Genomic DNA, 20,891 nt, shown 5'->3' on the forward strand with positions numbered 1-20,891 from the left:
AGAAGGGGAGAGGATTACTCAGTTCTTCAGAGAAGAATTAATATCAGAGACTGGCCTAGAAGAATGAGATAAAGATCAGGGTACCGCCCAGGCAGCAGGCTCCTTTAGGAAACAGGTAGAAAGCTTGATTCCCTCACCAAGTCAGCTAGGCCCTAAGAATTGTTTTACTCTCATTAACCACTGGAGTCCTGGTGGCTCAGGCAAGAGGGCTCTAGCCCAGATTTATTCCCTCCCTCTAGACCTCAGTTTATCCATTTCTAAACTTTCAACTGATTGCCCAGACTCCTGCCCTCCAGGCCAGGTGGCGCTCTACAGGAGGGGCGTGGTCATATTGCTGGCGTCTCGTGGGGGTGGAGTCTGCGGGTCCCGGTGCGGAAGCCCGGGAGGCTGTAGGGACTCAGCCTGAACCTTGCGCGTGGGGGAGGGGTCTCGCAGGAGTCGGTAGAGGGAGGGTCCCCCAACTCCGTGCCCTCGGATTGCTGCATGATCCCACCATCTTCCCCACGCGAAACTGAGTCACGGCGGGGCGTGCGTGGGTAGGGGGCCAGGAGCCTTATTCACACAGGGATGGGAGTCCCATTCCCACCCAGGGCCACCGCTGCACCACCCCCCCCCACCCCCCCCCCCACCCCGCCCCACACACACACCCTGCGGTTGTGAGTCAGAGGCCGGCCGCGCCCCCTCGGCCCACTTCCTCCTCACCTTCCCTGGGCGGGCGGGGGTGGGGGGCAACGAGAGAGGTGGGCCCCCTCCCCACCCATCCCCCTCCTCGGCGAGGGAGGTGGATCACCCTAGTGACCCCTCATAAATTGGGGGAGGAGGGAGACCTTGGGGGGGGGGTAGTCCCGAAGGTAGGATTTAAGGGAGAAAATCGGAGAAAATCTATGCTTGACCCGAGGGTCCTCCTCGTCCCCCAAATTGAGAAGAATGTAAAGAAATGAAAAAAAGTCGATGAGGAGGGTAAGAAGAAATTCTGCCCCCCTGATATTCCCCTAAGAATTTCCATCGTGGCAGAGAACTCAGGATCAAGGAAGGATCCCTTCCTCTCTATCAAGCTTCCCCTCTAATTTGGGGGTGACCCCCAGAGTGCATCGCTGTGCAAAAATGTTGGGGAAGAGGGAAATAGCGGAAGTCGAAGGTTCCGCGTTGCCCTTTTAAGCGCCCTCCACCAACCCCCCCAACCCCACCGCCTTAAGGTGTCCGCGGCCCCTTTAAGGCGCAGGGCATTGTGGGTGCGGGGAGTGGAATTTTGGAACGAAATGTAGCAAAGAGAAGTACAGTAGTAAGAGTAACATTGTAGCTGCTGCCGGCCGAGGGGGCGCGCCGGGGAGGGGACGCCGCACCCTCTTTCTGCCGCACGGACCCCCCAAGCAGAACCCCAGAGGGAAGAGGCGCTCGAGGACCCGCCCCGACCCTGTCCACGTTCCCCTCCAGGAAGCCGGACTCTATGGGGCGGGACCCTGGGGGAGACTGAGCAGAACCTAGAGCCAGCGCTGAATCTCTGAACCCCGAGCCAGGGGCGCCCCGGGAGCACCTAGCCCGTGGGCGCTCCGCCCGCCCGCCGAGCAGCCATGAGGTGAGCCTCCAACTGCCTCCAGACCGTTCCCTGGCCGGCGCGGGCTCCTGCCGCCCTGCCTTTGTCCCCTCCTCCCCCCAGCTTGGTCCCGGTTGGAATTTGGGGACTGGGCACTGGGCGCCTCGGATTTGAGGCCGAGCCCCCTTGGACGAGCTCCAAACACTGACCACTTCCCCTTGACTCTCAAGGCTCTAGGTGGTGCCGTGAGATTCTCCTGGGAGCCCTTAGGTTTGGGGGCGCTCCGAGGACTCCCGAAAATTTTTAAGACTTTTCAGAGAACCTCCAAGTTGGCAAATAATCCCTGCAGAGAAGCTAGGGGTTAGGCAGGACTCAGACTGCCCCCAAATCTCAACCTGGCCCTGAGAGGGATTATGGGGGGCCGGTTTGGGAATCCCCTGGGACCTGGAAGAGAGATTGAGACGTAGAGCTTGGTTTTCGGGGTCCCCCTATACATGGCGCTGGAAATTCTTCCCACGAGGGACTTTGCTCATTAACTTAGGGGGTACTTAACCCCTAAATTTGGGCGGTTCATCCCCCTGTGAAGAAGGTTGATGTGGACGGATCCAGGGACCCAGACGCAGTCTGGAGGGTCTGGTTGGGACTCCCGTTCCTCGCCGCTCCCCACCCACAATGTGCTTAAAACAGGCTGTGCCTAGGAGGGAGCGAGCGCTCTGTGCCGAGGGCGCCTCCCCGGCCCCGGCCCGAAGGGCGGCCCCTCTCCCCGACCTGCGCGGCCCTGGAGAGGGAGGGGGCGCGGCAGCTGGGGGAAGAGGGGCCTTTGTCTAACTGACTCACCTGTCGAGACAGCTGGTGTATGTGTGTGTGTGTAGTGGGGGGGAGGCGGGCTGAGAGTGCCGTGGGCCGGCTGCTTTCCCCACCACGGCGCCTCCCCCTTCTCTCAACACCGCCCCCCCTTACCCAGCCGTCCGGAGTTGTGCGGTTGGAGGAGGGGGCGTTGGAAAGCCTCAAGGTCATAGCCCTCTCCCTCTGGGACTCAGGCTTCCCAGGGAGTTCCAGCTATCTTCCCAGGAATTTAATCCTGAGTGGGGGGCCCAAGGGACCCAGGGATTTTGTTTTTCCCGGAGCCTCCCTCAAAACTCCTGGGCTCACCTGAGGGCGGGGCCGGTGCAGACTGGGGGACCCGACTGGCCCTCCCCCTCATTCTCCCATCCTCCCCGGCCCCCCATAATCTCTCCCTTGAGGCCTGAGCCTGACAATACTATCTCCTTTCCTCTACTCTCTCAGAGACTTCCTGCTCCAAAGCCCCCAGCTTGAGGGGGAGGCCCCTGGGGGGCCGCTGGGGATTAACCCCCTGGGGCCCACATCCTCTCTCATCTGCCACATTCCCTGCCCTTTGACATCTGGGTGGCATTCCTTTTTGTGGTCATTAGAGAATCCCCCCTCCCACATTTGTTCCTTCTGCTGAAAAGGGATTGTTGGAAAATTTGGAACGATGGGGGCACCCACAGACACCCACAAGACTTCCTGCCTACCCTTACCGCCACTATAGCAACATCTCTAAAAGGTCTGCCCGGGAGAGAGGGCAGTTTTGGGGGAGTCAGGCCCTGTTCCTTCACCTTCTTCCCGGGGGACTCTCCTCTCCTACTGCCCCCCAGCCCCGCCCCGTGCGCGCCTCCTCCCCCCCCCGCCCCCGCCCCGTGCGCGCCCCCCCCCCCCCCCCCGCGTTTCCGGTCCCAGGCATGGTGGAAGGCGTGGAAGGCGGATGGCGGATGTCCGAGTTAGTGCTGCCTCACTCACTGAGACCGTAAAAGGGCAGGAGCAATGTCTGGGCCAGCCTCCCGCCCCCGCCTCCCCCAGTCCCAGAGGCCCTGGCCCTCCCACAAGGCCCCCTGCTACTGCGAGCCGTGACCAAACCTCCTGTATCTCCTGGGGGGTGGGCAGAAGTTAGCTGATGCCTGTCCCAGCAGAGGGTTACTCCCATCTCCTGAAGGGTCTTCCCTGCTGATGGCCACACTAGCCTTCTTGGGCTGTGCCCCTACTCCCAGGACAGCTAGGATTCAAAAAGACCCACGGCCCTGTCTAGGGGCTGCTGGGGAAACTGAGGGAGGCTCAAAGAGAGAAAAGGCCTGGCCCAAGATCCCTCAGAAATTTCTAAGCAGTGTTGAGGGATGGGAGGGCACTGGGATCCCCTGATTTCTGGCTGGTTAGGCTGGAGACAGTCTTGGGGACAGTTGGAAGAGAGGCTGTAAAGATGGAAAATTACAGTTCTTTTTTTTTTCTCAGTTTGACAAATATTTGTTGAGTGTCTGCCGTGTCCGGGACTCTGCGCTGGAATTCTGGGAAGTGGGGCAGAGGTCTGAGACTCTTAGGGCAGAGGAGACTCTAGAACTTGGTTCATTTATTATTGTTTTTAATAATGAGAGACCATTTGATCAAGCAACTCCTTTGTGCCAGGCATTGTACCAGGTGCCTGATTCAAATTAATCCTCACGGCAATTGTAAGAGATTGATACTATTATGATCGTCCCCCTTTCCCAGATGGGAAAATTGAGGCACTGGGGAATTAAGCAGATTACCTATTAAAGTCAGTTTGGAAGTAGGCAAGATTGGATATGAACCAAAGCCTCTTTCCAGACTATTGTACTCTTAAAGAAAAGCAAAGTCAAACCTTTAGTGGCCTTAGCAAAAAACAAGTAACCTGCTTTTACTGTACAAACACTGAAGATAATGCTGATAAGCAAGAAGGAACCCAGTTACCTTCCTGTTCACTTATGGGGAACTGAGGCCTGTCAAGGAGGAGGGACTAGAGTGAACCCATAGAAGCCCTACAGACGCTATACCTGTGTTTCTATCCAGGGTTGCTTCAAAGATTTGTAGTTTGTAAAGGCTGTGTATCCCTGGGTCTTTGTGGGGTGGATTACAGTTTAAGGGGCTATCAGATGAAGGGGTAGAAGGAAAGGCAAGCCTCTCAATGGGTAAATTTCAGTAAACCAGAGTGACTGTGCTTGATTGCCTCCCATGATGAGAGGCTCTCTCCTTCCTGTATTGCTTCGTGGCTCCCTTATATGTTGTTTGTGTGCTTAGTCACTTGAGTCTGACTTTTTGTGACCCTTTGGACTGTAGCCCGCCAGGCTCCTCTGTCCATGGCATTCTCCAGGCAAGAATATTGGAGTGGGTTGCCATTTCCTTCTCCAGGGGATCTTCCCAACCCAGGGATCAAACCCATATCTCCTATGACTCCTGCATTGCAGGCAGATTCTTTACTCTCTGAGCCATCGGGGAAGCTCTCCCTTTTGGTCCTGTGCCAAATTCCAGGTCCTGCGCTTAAGGCTTTTCTTATCTCTTTCAATCCTTAACAAACCCCAGGGAGTTACGGTTTCCAGGGCTGGAAAGTGAGGCTTAGAGAGGTGAAGCCATGCAGCAAGGGGTTGACTTCAGTTCTCCTTTACTGACCACATACTGGAGATTTCCAGAATGGGAGGGCTTGTGGGAGAGTTCTGGGCTGACTGGGGATTCAGGCTGTCTCATGTCAAATTGAGGCTGTGAGACCCCAGTGTTGAATTGAAAGTGTTAGTTGCTCAGTTGTGTCTGACTCTTTGCAACCCCATGGAGCCCGCCAGGCTCCTCTGTGATGGGATTTCCCAGGTAGGAATACTGGAGTGGGTAGCTATGCCCTTCTCCAAGGGATCTTCCCAACCCAGGGATCAAACCCGTGTCTCCTGCATTGCAGGCAGATTCTTTACCATCTGAGCCACCAGGGAAGCCCCCACAGACCACTGGAATTAAGCAGACCTTATATGCATCTCACTCCCGGCTTCCTGGCTGTGAGATTTTTCCGATCTAGCTTTTTGTCTGGTTTATAGGTGGATTTTTTTTTTTTTTTGTACTTAAGTAATGAATTAATTTTTTATAGGTAATACCAGCCCATGGTAAAACAAAGCAAAAAGAGAAGACATAATCAAGCAACTCAAGTGGGTAAACAGTGCAACTGTCCACTTCCTGCCTCCCTTGTCAGACCCCCGGTGCCTCAGTGCCTCAGAGGCGAGCAGGGGAGGCTAGTCCCCTGAGAAGCAACCTCGCTTTTCACCATTCTGGGTGCAGAGGTATTTATATCCTCCCCAGCTCTTTTTTTTTTTTTTTTTAATCTCTCACACCACTTTATACCTTGCCTTAAAAAAAAAAATCAGCTTAGCTGTTTCCTCATCTTTAAATGAGGTTAAGAACATTGGGGGTGGGGAAGATCAGGACTTGGGTTCAAATATGAGCCCCTGTGCTTGTTTGCTGTGTGACCTGGGATGGCTGTCTTCACTCCTCTGTGGCCACAGTTCCTTGTCTGGAAAAAGGGTGTGCACTGAGGTCACTGTAAGGTTCACTGTGGCAGCTGGAGCTCCGTACCTGGAACGGTGTCTGGGACACAGACTAACCAATACATGTCAGCTGCTGTTAAAAAAAAAAAAAAAAATTCCTTTTTTTATAGACGGCTAATTTAACAACTCCTGGATACCTGCTAGGTTCTGGGCACGAGTCTAGGTTCTGAGAACACAGTAGTGAACAGAAAAGACAAAAATCCCCGCCCTTGTGGTCCTGACATTTTGGTGAGGGAGACAGATAGAGCCCTGATGAAACACCCAACGGTGTGTGCAGTGAGAGCTTTTCCAGGTAGGGTAGTCAGGGAGGGCTTCTCGGAAGAGGTGATGGCTAAGCAGAGGCCCGAAGGAGGTGAAAATCCAGGTTGAGGGAGAAAGGGAGCGCAGCCCTGAGGTGGAAATGTGTCTGGCATGTTGAAGTGGGGGCTAGAACGGCTGGTGGGGCCAGTCGAGGGGAGATCAGAGATCATACAGATCATGAAGGCCGCAGAGAGAACTTGGCCAGAATAAAAATTCTGCTGGGAGCTGCCAGCGGAGCTTCCAAGAAGAGGAGATACACAATCTGACTTGTGTTTTAACAGGATCCTTTTGCTGGAATGGGGATACCGTGGCTTGGAGAGGGACAAGACCAGTCCGGGGTCACTCGGCAAACACCCACAGCTCAGGCTAGTCCAGAGACTGAGCAGGGCAGGGGCTCTTGGAAAGAGCAAAGTGCAGCCAGGGTGGGGTAGCAACGAAGGCCCTGGGCACCTGGCCAGAGTCTGCCCTGGGTGTGGGTGGCAGGTGTGGGCGAGGCCTTAACCCTGCCCTGCCGGGGGCAGCGGAAGCCAGAAACAGCCCCTGAGGCTGCGCTTGTCTAGAACCAGCACCTGGTGCTTGGGGAGGGCCCGCACAGTCCGTGGTGGTGAAGACAGTGGACTTGGGGGCCAGGTGGCCTGGGTTCCCATCCTCGCTCTGCTGCCCGCTGGCTGTGTGACCATGGGTGAGTCACACAACCTCTCTGTGCCACTGTTTGCAGTCTTTGCATAATGAGGATGAAATAGCCCACCTGAAGAGCTGCACTGAGAATAAAATGAGAGATCCGGAGAAAGGGCTGGGTGAAGTGCCTGACAAGAGGGAGCCCCCCTAATTATGCAAACCTGGGGGCTTAGCTCCCTGGCCTAAGAACTCAGATCTGGGTCAGCTGAGGGGGCTTTCCCTGCCTTGTCTTTTATAGTGTCACTGTCACGCTTCAGCCCCTAGCCCTGGTAGAGACAGAGCCATTGTGGGGTATAATTTATCTCCCCGGAAACCTCTGACCACCAACTTCCTCTTTTTAGGAAAAAGTCTGGTGGGGGGTGGGGCTGGGCAGGGACTAGTGCTTCCCCCTGGTTTGTGGGTGACCTTGGCCAAGTCACTTCCCGTCTGGGAGCCTGAGTTTCCCCACTGAGAGAGGAGGGCATTGAACCTTTCCAGAAGGACTGGTGAGGGGTGGAGGAGGGCCCTTCGGTGCCTGTTCAGAGTGCCCAGGGAAGGGATGCTGACAGTTACTCAGCACTCATGCCAGGCACCACGCCAAGCATTCTACATGCCCAGACTCTTACTTCTCCCACTGCCCTGGGAGGTGGGGTCTGTCATTTCCCCAGTTTGCGGGCAAAGAAGATGACTTCTGTGGGAAGGTTGCTCGCCTGAGTCACATGGAGTAGGTGGCCCAGCGGGGGTTTGAACCTACGTCTGTGGATATCAGATCCTGAACCCTGAGCTGCGTTACTGAGCCCCCTCCCTGCAGGGCTAAGTCAGATGTCATCTCCTCCAGGAAGTCTTCTCTGATCCAAAGGCTGGGGCAGGCCCTGCTTCTGGGCAACCCCAGGCCTGGTCTTGGATTATCACCATGTGCGGACAGCACAGTCCCTTGCGATGCTCCCCTGCCCTGCAGGGTGGGGCCGGGGCTGTCTGGGTCACTGCCGGACACAGAGCAGGGAGTGTCTGCTGATGGCCGTTGGCGCCAGGGGGCGGGGGAGGGCGGGTGGCGCCGGATGGATGGGGTGGGCAGCAGGAAGGGGAAGAGCCTGGGATCTTGCATCGGTCCCCAACTTGCTGCAAGCCTCACCCTTCACCTCCCTGAGCCTCAGCTTCCTCCTCCACAGTGGGGAATGGGGGCAGGAAGGTCCAAGCCTCCCAGCAGAGACAGGGAAACTGAGGCTCCAGGCGCATCGGGCAGGGACTTGTTCCCAGTGCTGCCCAGGACACCTGCTCTGTCCCTTGCATCCGCTTCTCCTGGGCCCCCTCCTCCAGCTCTCATGCCACATCTCTGTCTCTCGGTCCATCTCAGTCCTCTCTGTCTGCCTGTTTGTCTGCTCTCTGCCTTTGCCTCTCTTCTCCCCATTACTACTTTCAGTCCATCTCCCCTGTAACAATCTGACCCCCTTTCTTACCTCTCTCTCCCCATCGTCAGTCTGTATGTTTGTCTCTTCCAGCAGGTCTGACTCTTCCTCTTCCTGTCTCTTGCTCCCCATTTGACTGTCTGTCTCTTTCCTTGTCTGTCTCACATCCCCCGGTTTGTCTTATTTGTCTGTCTCTCCCGGTGTGTCTTTCGCCGTCCCACCTGTCTTTTTCTCCTCCAGTCTCCCTGTCTGGGTCTCTCCGAGGGCCTGTCCTCAGCCCTTTCTCTCGGTCTGTCTTCCTCTTCGTGGGTCCCCTATTCCTGGCACACTGGCTTTGCATCTCCGAATCTCCCAGGGGAACGAGAAGGCGACCGGCCCCTGGGGGGAGGATGCCAGGCTCCCCACAGCTAACTGGCCTCTCTCCCTTTTGCCCGCCTGCCTCTCTGCAGCGAGACGGTTGTGTGCACCAGCCGGGCCACGGTGATGCTCTATGATGACAGCAACAAGCGCTGGCTGCCCGCCGGCACGGGCCCGCAGGCCTTCAGCCGCGTCCAGATCTATCACAACCCCACCGCCAACTCCTTCCGGGTGGTCGGCCGCAAGATGCAGCCGGACCAGCAGGTGAGGCTCCCCTCCTCCTCGCCCCCTCTGCCTGCGGGGCCTCACCACCGCTCACCCACTTCTCCCCTACCCCTCTCCCACCAGGTGGTCATCAACTGTGCCATCGTCCGGGGTGTCAAGTATAACCAGGCCACCCCCAACTTCCACCAGTGGCGCGATGCCCGGCAGGTCTGGGGCCTCAACTTCGGCAGCAAGGAGGATGCCACGCAGTTTGCCAACGGCATGGCCAGCGCCCTAGAGGCCTTGGAAGGTTAGAGACAGCGGGCGGAGGGGACCATTGAGCCCTGCGGTGGGGCCTGGGGCCACCCCTTTACCACTCGGCCTCAGTATACTCATCTGAAAACAGGGCTCATTCACTGCTGCTATGGAGAGTTACTGGGCTGACCAGAAAGCTCATTCAGGTTTTTCCGATGTTACAGAGAAACCCACGTGGATTTTTTTGGCCATCCCAATTCTGTGGGCTCCTCTTTGCCCCAGTTGCACCCACATGTCAAACGCATGGTTCCTAAGAGCCCATTTTGCTCCATGAATTTTTACACTTGCACACTCCTGTGTGACCGCCTCCCAGATCAAGATAGAAATATTTCAGGCCTCCGGGGGGTTTCCTTTGCCCTTTCTCCAGGTAACCATTAGACTGACTGACGTCATTGTCAGTTAGTTTTCAAGCCACAATGTTAAGAAAAAACTTCCAGTTGGTATTTCTTAAACTGGAATGTGCCTGCGAGTCATCTAGGAAAAAATGCAGATTCTGAATCAGGTAGGTGGGCCAAGGCCAGAGCCTCTGTGCTTTCTGCGAGCTCCCTGATGATGCCAAAGTTGACCGGTCCATAAAGAGCGCTTTGAGGAGCAACAGTTTTAGGTGGCGGCTGTGCGTCTAGGTTCGCCGGTTGTCAAATGGTGGAGGCATTTGCTTCCAGGAGCAACTTCAGCGGCAGTCTGAAGCACAAGAAATACACGGGAGCGGGAGGCCTGAGGCTGGGTGAGGAGGGGGCTGTCAGCCTCTTCTGAGCTCTCAGGTAGGGGGTCTGAGCAGCTGTGACGGTGGGTTAAGAGCCTGGATTCTGGAATCTGCCTGAATTCAAGTCTTGTCCCTGCTAATTCCCATCTGCAGGCCTTGGGGTGGGTGACCCCCTTCTCTGGGCCTTGGCTGTCCTGCCTGTGATCTGGGTATCCTTCCAGTGCCCACCACCTGTCAGCTCAGTCAGGGGAAGCGGGTGCCAATCCTCCTCACAGGGTACCTGGAGGCCCCTCGGGAGCGTGCCAAGGGGTGGGGCTGGCTTCCGTGTGACTCACTAGCCTTTACTCTCACTTCCAGGAGGTGGGCCCCCGCCCCCGCCACCACCTACAGCGCCTCCCACCTGGTCTGCCCAGAATGGCCCCTCGCCAGAGGAGATGGAGCAGCAGAAAAGGTGGGGCCAGTCCCCGGTGGGAAACCCTCCCCCAGCCAGAGTTCTAGGTGGTTCCAGAACCCCTGACGCCTAGAGTTAAGACCTCTCCAACTTTGAATTTTCAGAATGTTCCAACTCCCAGGGGACTAGAAATCCACATCTTTAAGAACCACTCCCCCGCCACTTGGAGTTTGAAAAACTCCTGATGCCCAGAGTTACAGAACCCTTCAAATCTCAGTCCCCTGGACTCACAGAGTCCAGAACTGGGTTTTTTAAAGGATCTTGGGCGTTTTGTGATTCCTGATGGTCTGATGACTAGATCGCTCACATCCTGGTCTCACCCTTTCCCTGCCCTCACCACCCCACCCCCGAGCCCTTTCCTGGGCCCCTGGGAGATAGAAGAAATGAGCGGGGCTTAGGAACCAGCCCTGCCGGACACCTCTGAGAGGCAATCCGGGAGGTTGCTGGCCATCTGGGGGCCCTGAGTGATAGCCACTCGCCCTCCCTCCCCAGGCAGCAGCAGTCAGAGCTCATGGAGCGGGAGCGCAGAGCCTCCAACACAGGTGATTGCTCAAATGGCCTCAGGGGTCAGGGGACCGCCCCAGAGGAGGGGGTGGGCCAGCCGGACAATAAAGAATGAAGCTTCTCTCTTAGCACCCCTCCTGTTTTGTTTTTCTTACAGGAGGCCCGCCTGCTCCCTCAGCTGGGGCACCACCACCGCCCCCAGGACCTCCCCCTCCTCCGGGTCCACCCCCACCCCCTGGTCTCTCCTCCTCAGGGGTCTCGGCTGCCACGCAGGGAGCAGGGGGAGGCCCACCCCCGGCACCCCCTCTCCCTACAGCACAAGGCCCCAGTGGTGGAGGGACTGGGGCCCCCAGCCTGGCCTCAGCCATTGCTGGTGCCAAACTCAGGAAAGTTAGCAAGGTGAGGGGTAGGCGCAGTGGGTGTGGGGTGATGGGTCTGATATAATAATGGAATGAGGCCAGAGTTGCCTGGGAGCCTCACAGGAGGGCTGGGAGGCCCCCCCGTAAAGCCCTCTCTTCTCTGTAATTTCTCCAGCAGGAAGAGGCTTCAGCGGGGCCTATGGCCCCCAAAGCTGAGAGCAGTCGAAGCACGGGTGGAGGCCTCATGGAAGAGATGAACGCCATGCTGGCCCGGAGGTGAGCCTGAGCCCAGAGCTCTCAATGGTCGTGGAAAGCTCTCAAAACAAACCCCTCAGCCCAGCAGTTATCACCTGGAGATTCCGGTTCAGTTGGACCAGGTGTGGGGAGGGCTCAGATTCCTGGTTAGTTTGTTTCTTTGGGTGAAAGTTCATCCTTTGATAGCCAGGTTTGAGATATACTGATGGGGACTGCATTCTCCTGAGATGGCTGAGGTTTGCAACCCCCTAGGTAGCCTCTGGAATGTCTGGAACTCAGAATTTTAGGACCTTAGATGACCTAGCCTCAGAAGCTGGGGACTCTGCCCTGAGAATTTTGTGATTCCCAAATGCAGGAATCCTAAACGCCACCCCCACCCCCTCATTCGCGAACAGCACCCTCTTTAACTTCTAAAATTAAAATGTGCTTAGCCTTGATGAATTCCAGAAGCCTGCACCCTAGGACCCACTTTTCCAGAACCCTGGGGAAGGGAACTGTTGAGTGGCTGAGAGAGGACAGAAGCCATCTGTTTCTGCCTTTCTCTCCCGCAGAAGGAAAGCCACGCAAGTTGGGGAGAAACCCGCCAAGGATGAATCTGCCAATGTGAGTTAAGGACCCTTCCTGCCTAATACACCTTAGGATATACCATTAGAGTAGGAATATTGGGGCGGGGGCTGTGATAGGGATTGGCTGTGTTTGAAGGTGGAGGAAGAAAAGGAGCAGAATGGCCATGTCTGGCTCGTGACAGTTTTATTTCCCACCAGCAGGAGGAGTCAGACGCCAGAGTCCCAGCCCACAGTGGTGAGTGAGAGCCCAGTCTAATCACAGGAACTACAAGTCCCAGGATGCCCTCTTCTCATATATAACACACCTTCATGGGAAAGTCTGTACAGATAATTCTGGGGATTGTAGTCTGAGATGGTTCTTTGAACGGGGGCTGATGAGGCTCGGGAAGAAAGGCTGAGGCAGGGCATTCCTTGTTCCTGATCTTTTTGACTTATTGTCTGTCCCACAGAATCTGTGCGGAGACCCTGGGAGAAGAACAGCACAACCTTGCCAAGGTGGGCCATCAATACTGGGGCCCTACCCCCAGAAAGAGTCGGACTTGCCAAATTTGCAGGGAGGAACACAGTGTGACCCCTGGAATGGGAGGCAGGGGAGGCAGACCCTCTCTCTAACCTTGTTTCTGCCCCACACCATGCCACCTCTCCCAGGATGAAGTCGTCTTCTTCAGTGACCACTTCCGAGGCCCACCCCGCTACGCCTAGTTCCAGTGACGAGTCAGACCTGGAGAGGGTGAAACAGGTAGGGGAGGGGACTGGGGGTGAGGCTCAGGGGATAGAAAGGAGATCTGGGTCTAGACTCTGCCACTGACCTGCTATGTGATTCTAGAAAAGGCCTTGGAACCCTCAGCTTCCCAGTCTGAAAACTGGAGAAATTGGATCGTGTCAGGGATGACAGACCCCATAACCACCTTGTCCAATGCCCATGACAGACCTTACTAATCTATCACTGCACTCATTCCTGATGAGTATCCAGAATCTTTTTCAGCACACTGGCTGCAGACATTTATCACCAACCAGAGTTGGCAGGAGACTGGAATGTCTTATTTGCCAGCCCTGGTACTGGATGTTCTCCAGTACTTTTTTCTCTGGCTCAGAGGATCCAGAATTCTCCTCTAGAAATCTCAGTCACTTTATGGCCTGGCCAGTGATGTCATAGTGTGTGTGTGATACGGGTCTTGACCCTCCTTCCTCTGGCCCCTCAGTCATTAAACGGGGGATTCACTTCTGCAAGTCCAGGTACTCTTCCTCATTGGTTGTACCCCCATTATTTTCAGGAGCTTCTGGAAGAGGTGAGGAAGGAATTGCAGAAAGTGAAAGAGGAAATAATTGAAGGTGAGGTGTTTTCCTTTTTAAACATGTATTTATTTTGGAGGCATGGTGTCCCTTGGAAAGCCCTTGTTTTGGAAGGGAGAAGGGGAAGAGGCTCTGCCCCTGACCTCTGCCCACTGTTTCTTTCCAGCCTTTGTTCAGGAGCTGAGGAAGCGGGGTGCCCCCTGACCACAGGGCCCCAGAAAATCCAGTTTCTCCTTTCCGCACACCCCCTCCGCCTGTCACCCTGCTTTCCCTGCCTCAACTCGACTTGGAATTGGCTGAAGTCTACACAGGAATGCATCTTCCCCACTCCCTATGTCACTTGGAAAATTCCAAGGGGGTGTGGCTTCCCCAGCACCACGCCCACACCCATATTGGCTGCTGATTGGCTGGGGAAGCCCCCACCCTTTGTTCCCTTTGGTCCTTCCCCTCTGCCATCCCCTTGGGGCTGGTTCCTCTGCTGGGGATGTACCAAGTAACCCCACAGTAAGGGGGAAGGAAGGAGGGAATTTCACATTCCCTTGTAGATTCACTTTAACGCTTAATGCCTTTGAAGTTTTGTTTTTTAAGAAAAAAAATTATATATATATATATATATTTAGGTTTGTTGCGGGGGGAGGAAATTTTTTTTTCTCTTTGGTTTTGATAAAATGGGATGTGGGAGTTTTTAAATGCTGTGCCCCTGGCTTGTCCCATTTGGGACAGCTGTGTAAGGAGGGTTGTCCCACCAGGCTGGGGGTGCCTCCCCTTACCCCAGGGACCGACCTCCCTTCCCTCTGGCTCCTTCCCCTTTTCTATGAGGAATTAAGATGCTGTAACTTTTTGGAACCTCAGTTTTTTGGTTTTTTATTTGGGTAGGTTTTGGGGTCTAGGCCATTTTTACCCCCTGGGGATAAACAAGATAAGGGGGAAAGGAATAGGGGAGGAAACCTCTCCTCTTACCTTCACCTTTAGCTTCTTGGAAATGGGCCCCTGTGGAATAAATCTGCCAGTTTTTATAAATGCTAAGATTTCTGGCGTCATTTGAATGGCTGCTCTCATGAGGATGGGCATGTCCCTCCCTCCCTCAGTAATCCACCTTCCCTCACTTTCCTCCTTCCCACCGGAACCTGCTTCTCTGCCCCCTCTTGCTTCCCGGTGCCCCTCAACAGGCAGCTTCCTTAGTCCTTTCCACCCAGCCCTAAAGAAAGCCAAGGGCATCCCTCATTGACCGTTTGCCCTTGGGCCAGACCCTTGGGTTCTCCTGGACCTCAGTGTCTCGGTCTGGAAAAGGACTCAAAGGATGACTCAGTCAGGGCTCCTCCCACTGGGAACCCTTCCAGCTTCTACTTTTAGTGAGCCTTGTACCCATTTGGCAGATGTACATTATGGTTTTCAAGACACTTTCTTAAGACAACTTTTTCCCCCCAGAGCTCCTTTAATTATTATAATATTTACAGTCTTAAAAAGTAGAATTCAGGAATCAGAGGTCATACACACCCCCTTCAGTGGTTCATTGGGTGGGCAGGGGGTAGGTGAGGTAGGTAACAGCCTGGTGGAATTATTCCATTCTGTTGGAGGTAGGGAACTTCAGGGCTGAGGGGCAGACTTCAGTGGCAGAAGACTTTGCATGAAGGTGGGTGGTAACTGAGTGTCCAGTTCAAAGGCAGGAAGTAAGGGGGAATCCCTGAGTATTCTGAAGGGCAGATTTGGCTGGAGGAAAGGGTGGAAGGGGAGATCCACTTAAAGAGGGGAGGACCCCAGTCAGGATACCAGTGGTGGACTAAATACAGGAGACACAGAGTGACTCAGAAGAGCTGATGCATGCCAAGATCCATCCTATTCCTAATCCCCTAAAAGAGTGAGGTAGATGGAAGGTCATGGGATCAGGAAGTCCATCAGAGGTTTCTATATTTCCACTACAATGTTCCGTACCAGTGGAGAAGCGGGAAAAGGTAGATGGGGGTCCCAGGAAGAGGACCACTCCTCAGGTAGGTTGAAGATGAGAGTGATAAAATGAGAGATGGTGTAGTGGTGGGTGGGTGGGGTCCAATGGAAGACACCGCTTCTCCATTCCAAAGTGCTAAACCAGTGGAGCAGGGGGTGGAGGTTTGGGCTGGAACGCTTCACCAGTGGATGGGGGAGTCCCAGTAGAAGGTACCCCTCACTGGGCAGGTTAGTAGGGAGGTGACCAAAGGCCTGGTTGGATCAACCCCTGTCCAGGATCCCGACTGCCCCTAAAGGGGCCTGGTGGTATTAGGTGGGCTGGTTCAGGGAGGGATAGTGCAGACAGACATACCAGCCCAGACTTCAGTCCTGTCCGAGACCTGGGTCTGGCGGCCCCTCATCCCTTGGTGTGGGCTCTTCCTGGGGCGCCGGCGGCAGGTCCTGGACGCAGAGCGGGGCGCGCACCTCTCGCATCTGCGCCTGCAGCTCCTCCAGGGCGCCCAGCGGCGGCGCCGCCTGCACCTGCGCCTGCAGGGCCTCCAGCACCAGCGCCAGGTGGTCCACCTCGTCGCGCATCGCGTCCCAGGCGGCGAGCTGCTCTCCCTCCTTGCGACGCTGTTGCGTCTTTTGTCGCGAGTACTCCAGCACCAGGCAGCCGCAGGCCACCAAGAAGATGGTGGCCTCGCCCAGCAGCTCGGCGCCCAGCTCCGCAGCTGCCTCCTCGTTCAACGGCTTGATGGTTTCCGCATTGAAGCCCATGAGGCGCATCTTGGCCCGCATCTCGACCCAATGGTACACTGCAGGGGAAGAGAGGGGTCGGGGATCTTGGCTGGGACCGCAAGCCCTGCCCCTCGATGCTCAGTGTTCCTGTCGGAGCAATGGGGACGCAGCGGCCAGAATCGCGAGCGCTAGTGGGAAATGGGCGCCTTAACCAAGACTGGCGCCGGGCCTCGCAGTTACCTGACCAGAAGTGGCCTTGAGGGCATTATTTTGAAAACGTCCAGAAGGTTCTGGTTAACTACTGCAGATGAGAATTGCTGCCCTGGAGGGGAGGTCCAGGGTGTGGGGCAGCATCTCTAGGGGGAGGTGAGTGGTCATAAGTCCAGGGCAGGTGTAAACCTTGCTCCTGCCCCACCCCCAACCCACCAGCCAGGCTCCTTCCCTCTCCCCAAAGGTGGAGCTGATGGTGATGCACTCCATCCGGAAGTGAGTTCAGTGTGGGGTTTGGGGCTTTGTACAGAGCTCAGGGCTGGGGCTCCTGCTCTAATGCCAACTTCTTCCTTATCTGATCACTTGTGTGAACAAGAGTTATCACCATTGTCCTTGTTTGTCAATGCAAGAGTGGCCTAGAGTTGATATTTAAGCCTGAATCCCTGCAGTAATAATTAATACTCATCCATGGATACAAGAACTGATGGGGAAAATAAGGTTCCTTGGGCTCATTAAGGGATGAATTTCTGAAAACATTTATACTTGACCCTTGCCAACCATCCTCCGCAGCAATCAGGCTGACCTAATAAGGCTTTTGTTGTTGTTTTTTTTTTTTTGCCTTTAAGTTAGAAGAATAACATGCACGTGGTGGGGGGGATCATTTAGATCACACAGAAGTGAGTAAATTGTAAGACAAAAGTCCATCTTTCCACCTCCAGTTTTGGTCCTCCTAGTCCTCAAAGGTTAACCACTTTTTTTTTTTTGGTCACACTCTGACTGGCGGATCTCAGTTTCCTGACCAGGCATTGAACCCAGGCCACATCAACGAAAGCATGGAATCCTAATCATCTGACCACCAGGGAACTCCAAAGGTTGACCACTTTTGATCTTTTTCTGTTAACATTTGTTAAGCAAAACATGATAAGGACTAGCCGTAAAGAAAAAGTTTGACACACTGGAATGCTCTGAAATTCATTCCTGTTTGATGCCCCAGAGGGCAATTCCCTGGCAATCTAGTAGTTAAGACTCCATGCATCCAATGCTTCGGGTCCTGGTCTGATCCCTGGTGGGGGAACTAAGTTTCCACATGCTGACCCAATGTGATCAAAAAAGAAAAAAAGGGGGGGAAAAGACATAAGCAAGAGAAAGAAAAGGCAAGTTCCAGACTTGGAGAAGCCATTTGCACCATACCTATCTGACAAATAACTCAGATTCAGGATATGCAAAGACCTCCTGGGGATCAATAAGAGCATGTGAGACCAGTCAATAGAAAAAGACTTGAATCACCTAAGAGGAGAACTAAATGGCCACTCTGTGTGTGTGTGTGTGTGTGTGTGTGTTAGTCTCTCAGCCATATCTGACTCTGAGACCCCATGGACTGTACTCTGCCAGGCTCCTCTGTCCCTGGGATTTCCCTGGCAGAATACTGGAGTGGGTTGCCATTCCCTTCTCCAGGGAATCTTTCTGACCCAGGGATGGAACCCAGGTCTCTTGCATTGCAGGCAGATTTTTTACCATATGAGCCACTAGGGAAGCCCACTAGACACGTTAAAAAAAAAAAAAGCTGACCTCTATTACACATCAAGGAAATACTAATTAAAATCACAAGGAGAAAGCCCTATAAACCCCCCAGAATAGCTGAAATGAAAACACCAAACATCCTGAAGTGAAGTGAAAGTCACTCAGTCGTGTCCAACTCTTTGGGATCCCATGGACTATATTGTCCATGAAATTCTCCAGGCCAGAATACTGGAGTGGGTAACCTTTCCCTTCTCCAGGGGATCTTCCCAACCCAGGAATCGAACTGGGGTCTCCTGCATTGCAGGCGGATTCTTTACCAGATGAACCACAAGGGAAGCCCAAAGACAGTGGAGTAGGTAGCCTATCCCTTCTCCAGTGGATCTTCCCAACCCAGGAATCGAACTGGGGTCTCCTGCATTGCAGGCGGATTCTTTACCAGCTGAGCTATGACAGAAGCCTGTTTCTACATATCCTAAGTGCTGCTTAAGACAAACTGCAGTCAGACTCCGAGGAGGTCATTGAGGACACACACCCACTCAGGCAGCTGGTTGGCAGTGGACTATTAAATTTAGCATCCAATCCTGATAAACCAGCAATTCCGCTCCTGGGTGGACACCCACCAAAACCTGTCACATGTTCTCCGAAAGACATGTCCCTGCATGTTCATCTCAGTGCTATGAATAAAGGACCCAAGACAATTTGAATGCCCACCCATAACTGCAGGATTCGTTAAAAAAAAATGTACACAGTGAAACACTCAACAGCAGTGAGAACAAGTGAAGCATGACAACATACAGCAAACTGAATAGTGTTGAATGAAAGAGGCCGCACAAGCGTACACTGCTGTGTGATTTCCTTTATGTAACAACCCCCAAGAGGCAACCTCCACCCACAGAGTCACAAGTCAGGAGAGTGGCTACCCTTGGCAGGCTTAGTGACCGGAAGGGGGACATGGGAGGCTTTCTAGGGGGCTGGTTATGTTGTTTCCTATTCTTTCTGTGAGTTTATCAAACTGGACACTTAGGATTTCTATACTTTGCTTTAGGTATATTATAATCCAGTTAAAATTTTTCATAACCCAAATGAATCAGTGTTGTCCAGCCACCTTCCTGATCTCTCCCAAGTGAGTTTCACTTGCAACATCTGGAGGAGCCCAGAGAAATGCCACTGTCCGGTGCCCTGCCCTTCATCAGTCTATTCCTCCCTGTTGCCTGTGGGGGATCAGACTCGGCCTTGGCCACCTGTCAGATGAGCCTGAGACATCTAAGTTCAAGGTGCCCTGACTGCCTATTTAATCCTCTTCCAGTTGGGAAATTGTACAGGCCCCTCCCAAGAGGAATCCCAGTCTTATGATGTCCTCCAGGCTTCTGCTTGTGTGCAGGGAGCAGGGAGAAGGGTTGTGATGGAACCATGAATTCTTTACTCTCCCTGATGTCTGTTAGAAGGCAAAATGGATTCAGAACCCAGGCCTGAGAAATTCCAGTCCCTCACTCAAAATGGGAGGGCAAGGGGCATGACTATGGCTTGTGTTAAAGGGACTCAAATACACATTCCTTTCTCTCTCTCTTTTTTTTTTAACATTTGTAATTGTATTATTTTTTAAAAACTTTAAACTTTTTATTTTGTATTGGGGCATAGCTGATTAACAATGGTGTGACAGTTTCAGGTGAACAGAGAAGGGACTCAACCATACATGGATACGCATGTATCCATTCTCCCCTATACCCACCTCTATCCAGGCTGGCACAAAGCACTGAGTAGAGTTCCCTGTGCTATACAGCAGGTCCGTGTTGGTTATCCATTTTGAATATAGCAGAACACACATTCCTTTCTTGTTTAAAAAACAAAATTTGTTGAGCAGTTAAGACAGTTTTTTTTTTTGGCCAAGCAGCATGTGGGATCTTAGTTCCTCAACCAGGGATCTAAAATGTGTCCCCTGCATTGAAAACACAGAGTCTTAACCACTGGGTCACCTGAAAGTCCCCAGGAGAGTCTTTATAATATACTTTTATTATATGATTTGAACCACAAGTTTTAAAATTTTTCAAATTCCACATGTCAATTACCTCCACAAATCTAGACAGTTCCTTAAAGGTAAAGGCTCTAAAGGGAATCTCAGCCTGAAATTGAGGAGGATTTTATGTCACCATCTATAAATGCAGCTATGGTTATCAAGCACAGTAGTTAAAACAAAAAAATGGTGAAATCACTCACGTTTGCTTCCCTAACAGTGTCTTATATTCCCAAGCATATTTTTGCCAACTTAGCAACACTTCAGAGTTATTTCATTACTAATAAATAAATCTCATAATTTGCAAAGGAGCTTTATATATTTCAACACACAAGAATCTCCCAAACATAACACAGAGAGAAGAAACGCAAGTTCCAATAGATACAAACAGTGTGAAAAAAACAAGAATGTGCACTGACTGTGGACACACATATGTTTAGGAAAAGGAAAATCTCACATGGAGTAACTAACACTCAGCAACTTCAGGACAGATGAGGGAGGAAGCAGGAAGAAAAGAGGCTTTTTAATGTTATCTCCTAAAAACGGGGGAAAAACCCAAAGCAAGTAGGGCAAAATGTTCATCTCTGTTAATCCCAAGTGGTAGGTACATGGGTGTTTGTTACATTATTTTCTCTATGTCTGCAATACGTAATGATTAAAAGTAAAAGATTACAGACTTCCCTGGTAGTCCAGTGGCTAAGACTCTGAGCTCCCAGTGCAAGGGCTAGGGTTTGATCCCTGGTCAAGGAACTAGATCCCGCATGCTGTGGCCAAATAAATAAATAAAAATATATAAAAAGTAAAAGAGTATTTCCAAAAAACACCCAATTATATATATATATATACATATATATATATATATATATTTGCCACTTGGGGGCAGGCGAAGAGATTTTGATGAATGCACAGTGATAGAAATCAGGTCACTGGTTCCCTGAGGGCAGGGGTGGCCAGAGGGATGGACCGAAAAAAAAATACAAGGAAATCTGGAGGATGATGGAAATATTTTTAGTGGTAGTGATTTCATGGCAAATACCCGTGATAAACCCATCACAGTGAACACTTAAAATAAGCACAGTTTATTGCATGTAAGTTATACCTCAAAAATGTTGTTAAATAAAAAAGGAAGTTTACATTTTATACGATTATGAAAGTGAGAAGGCAAGCCACAGACTGGGAGAAAATATTTGCAAATCATATATTTGATGAAG

At 52.8% G+C, this 20,891-nt stretch overlaps 2 protein-coding genes across 7 annotated transcripts in view; one reads left to right on the forward strand and one right to left on the reverse strand.

Moving 5' to 3' along the window:
- The first annotated feature begins 1,218 nt into the window (after positions 1-1,218).
- VASP (vasodilator stimulated phosphoprotein) lies at positions 1,219-14,300 on the forward strand. 6 transcript variants are annotated; one of them, XM_086353144.1, is made up of 13 exons: positions 1,219-1,576; positions 8,717-8,888; positions 8,973-9,138; positions 10,204-10,297; positions 10,790-10,839; positions 10,959-11,200; positions 11,336-11,436; positions 11,967-12,018; positions 12,180-12,216; positions 12,431-12,476; positions 12,630-12,720; positions 13,256-13,313; positions 13,441-14,300. In XM_086353144.1, the coding sequence occupies exons 1-13, from the start codon at positions 1,572-1,574 to the stop codon at positions 13,476-13,478; spliced, it is 1,152 nt and encodes a 383-aa protein (XP_086209270.1). In that variant the 5' UTR covers positions 1,219-1,571; the 3' UTR covers positions 13,479-14,300. The 6 variants fall into 6 exon arrangements, with proteins under 6 accessions (XP_086209270.1, XP_086209273.1, XP_086209272.1 ...); XM_086353147.1 differs by having other exon boundaries at positions 1,234-1,576; positions 12,183-12,216; XM_086353146.1 differs by having other exon boundaries at positions 1,234-1,576; positions 11,339-11,436.
- Positions 14,301-14,689: 389 nt separating this feature from the next.
- Positions 14,690-20,891, reverse strand: part of OPA3 (outer mitochondrial membrane lipid metabolism regulator OPA3) — a 66,843-nt gene continuing 60,641 nt past the window's right edge. The window contains exon 2 of the mRNA XM_086353164.1: positions 14,690-16,015. Within this exon, the coding sequence (XP_086209290.1) occupies positions 15,582-16,015 (434 nt within the window). The 3' untranslated portion in view covers positions 14,690-15,581. The remainder of the gene's footprint in view (positions 16,016-20,891) is intronic.

The sequence above is a fragment of the Bos grunniens genome, chromosome 18 (genome assembly GCF_055505025.1).
Source record: "Bos grunniens cultivar Pamir isolate PY7600 chromosome 18, Bosgru_T2T1.0, whole genome shotgun sequence".
Lineage (NCBI taxonomy): Eukaryota > Metazoa > Chordata > Mammalia > Artiodactyla > Bovidae > Bos > Bos grunniens.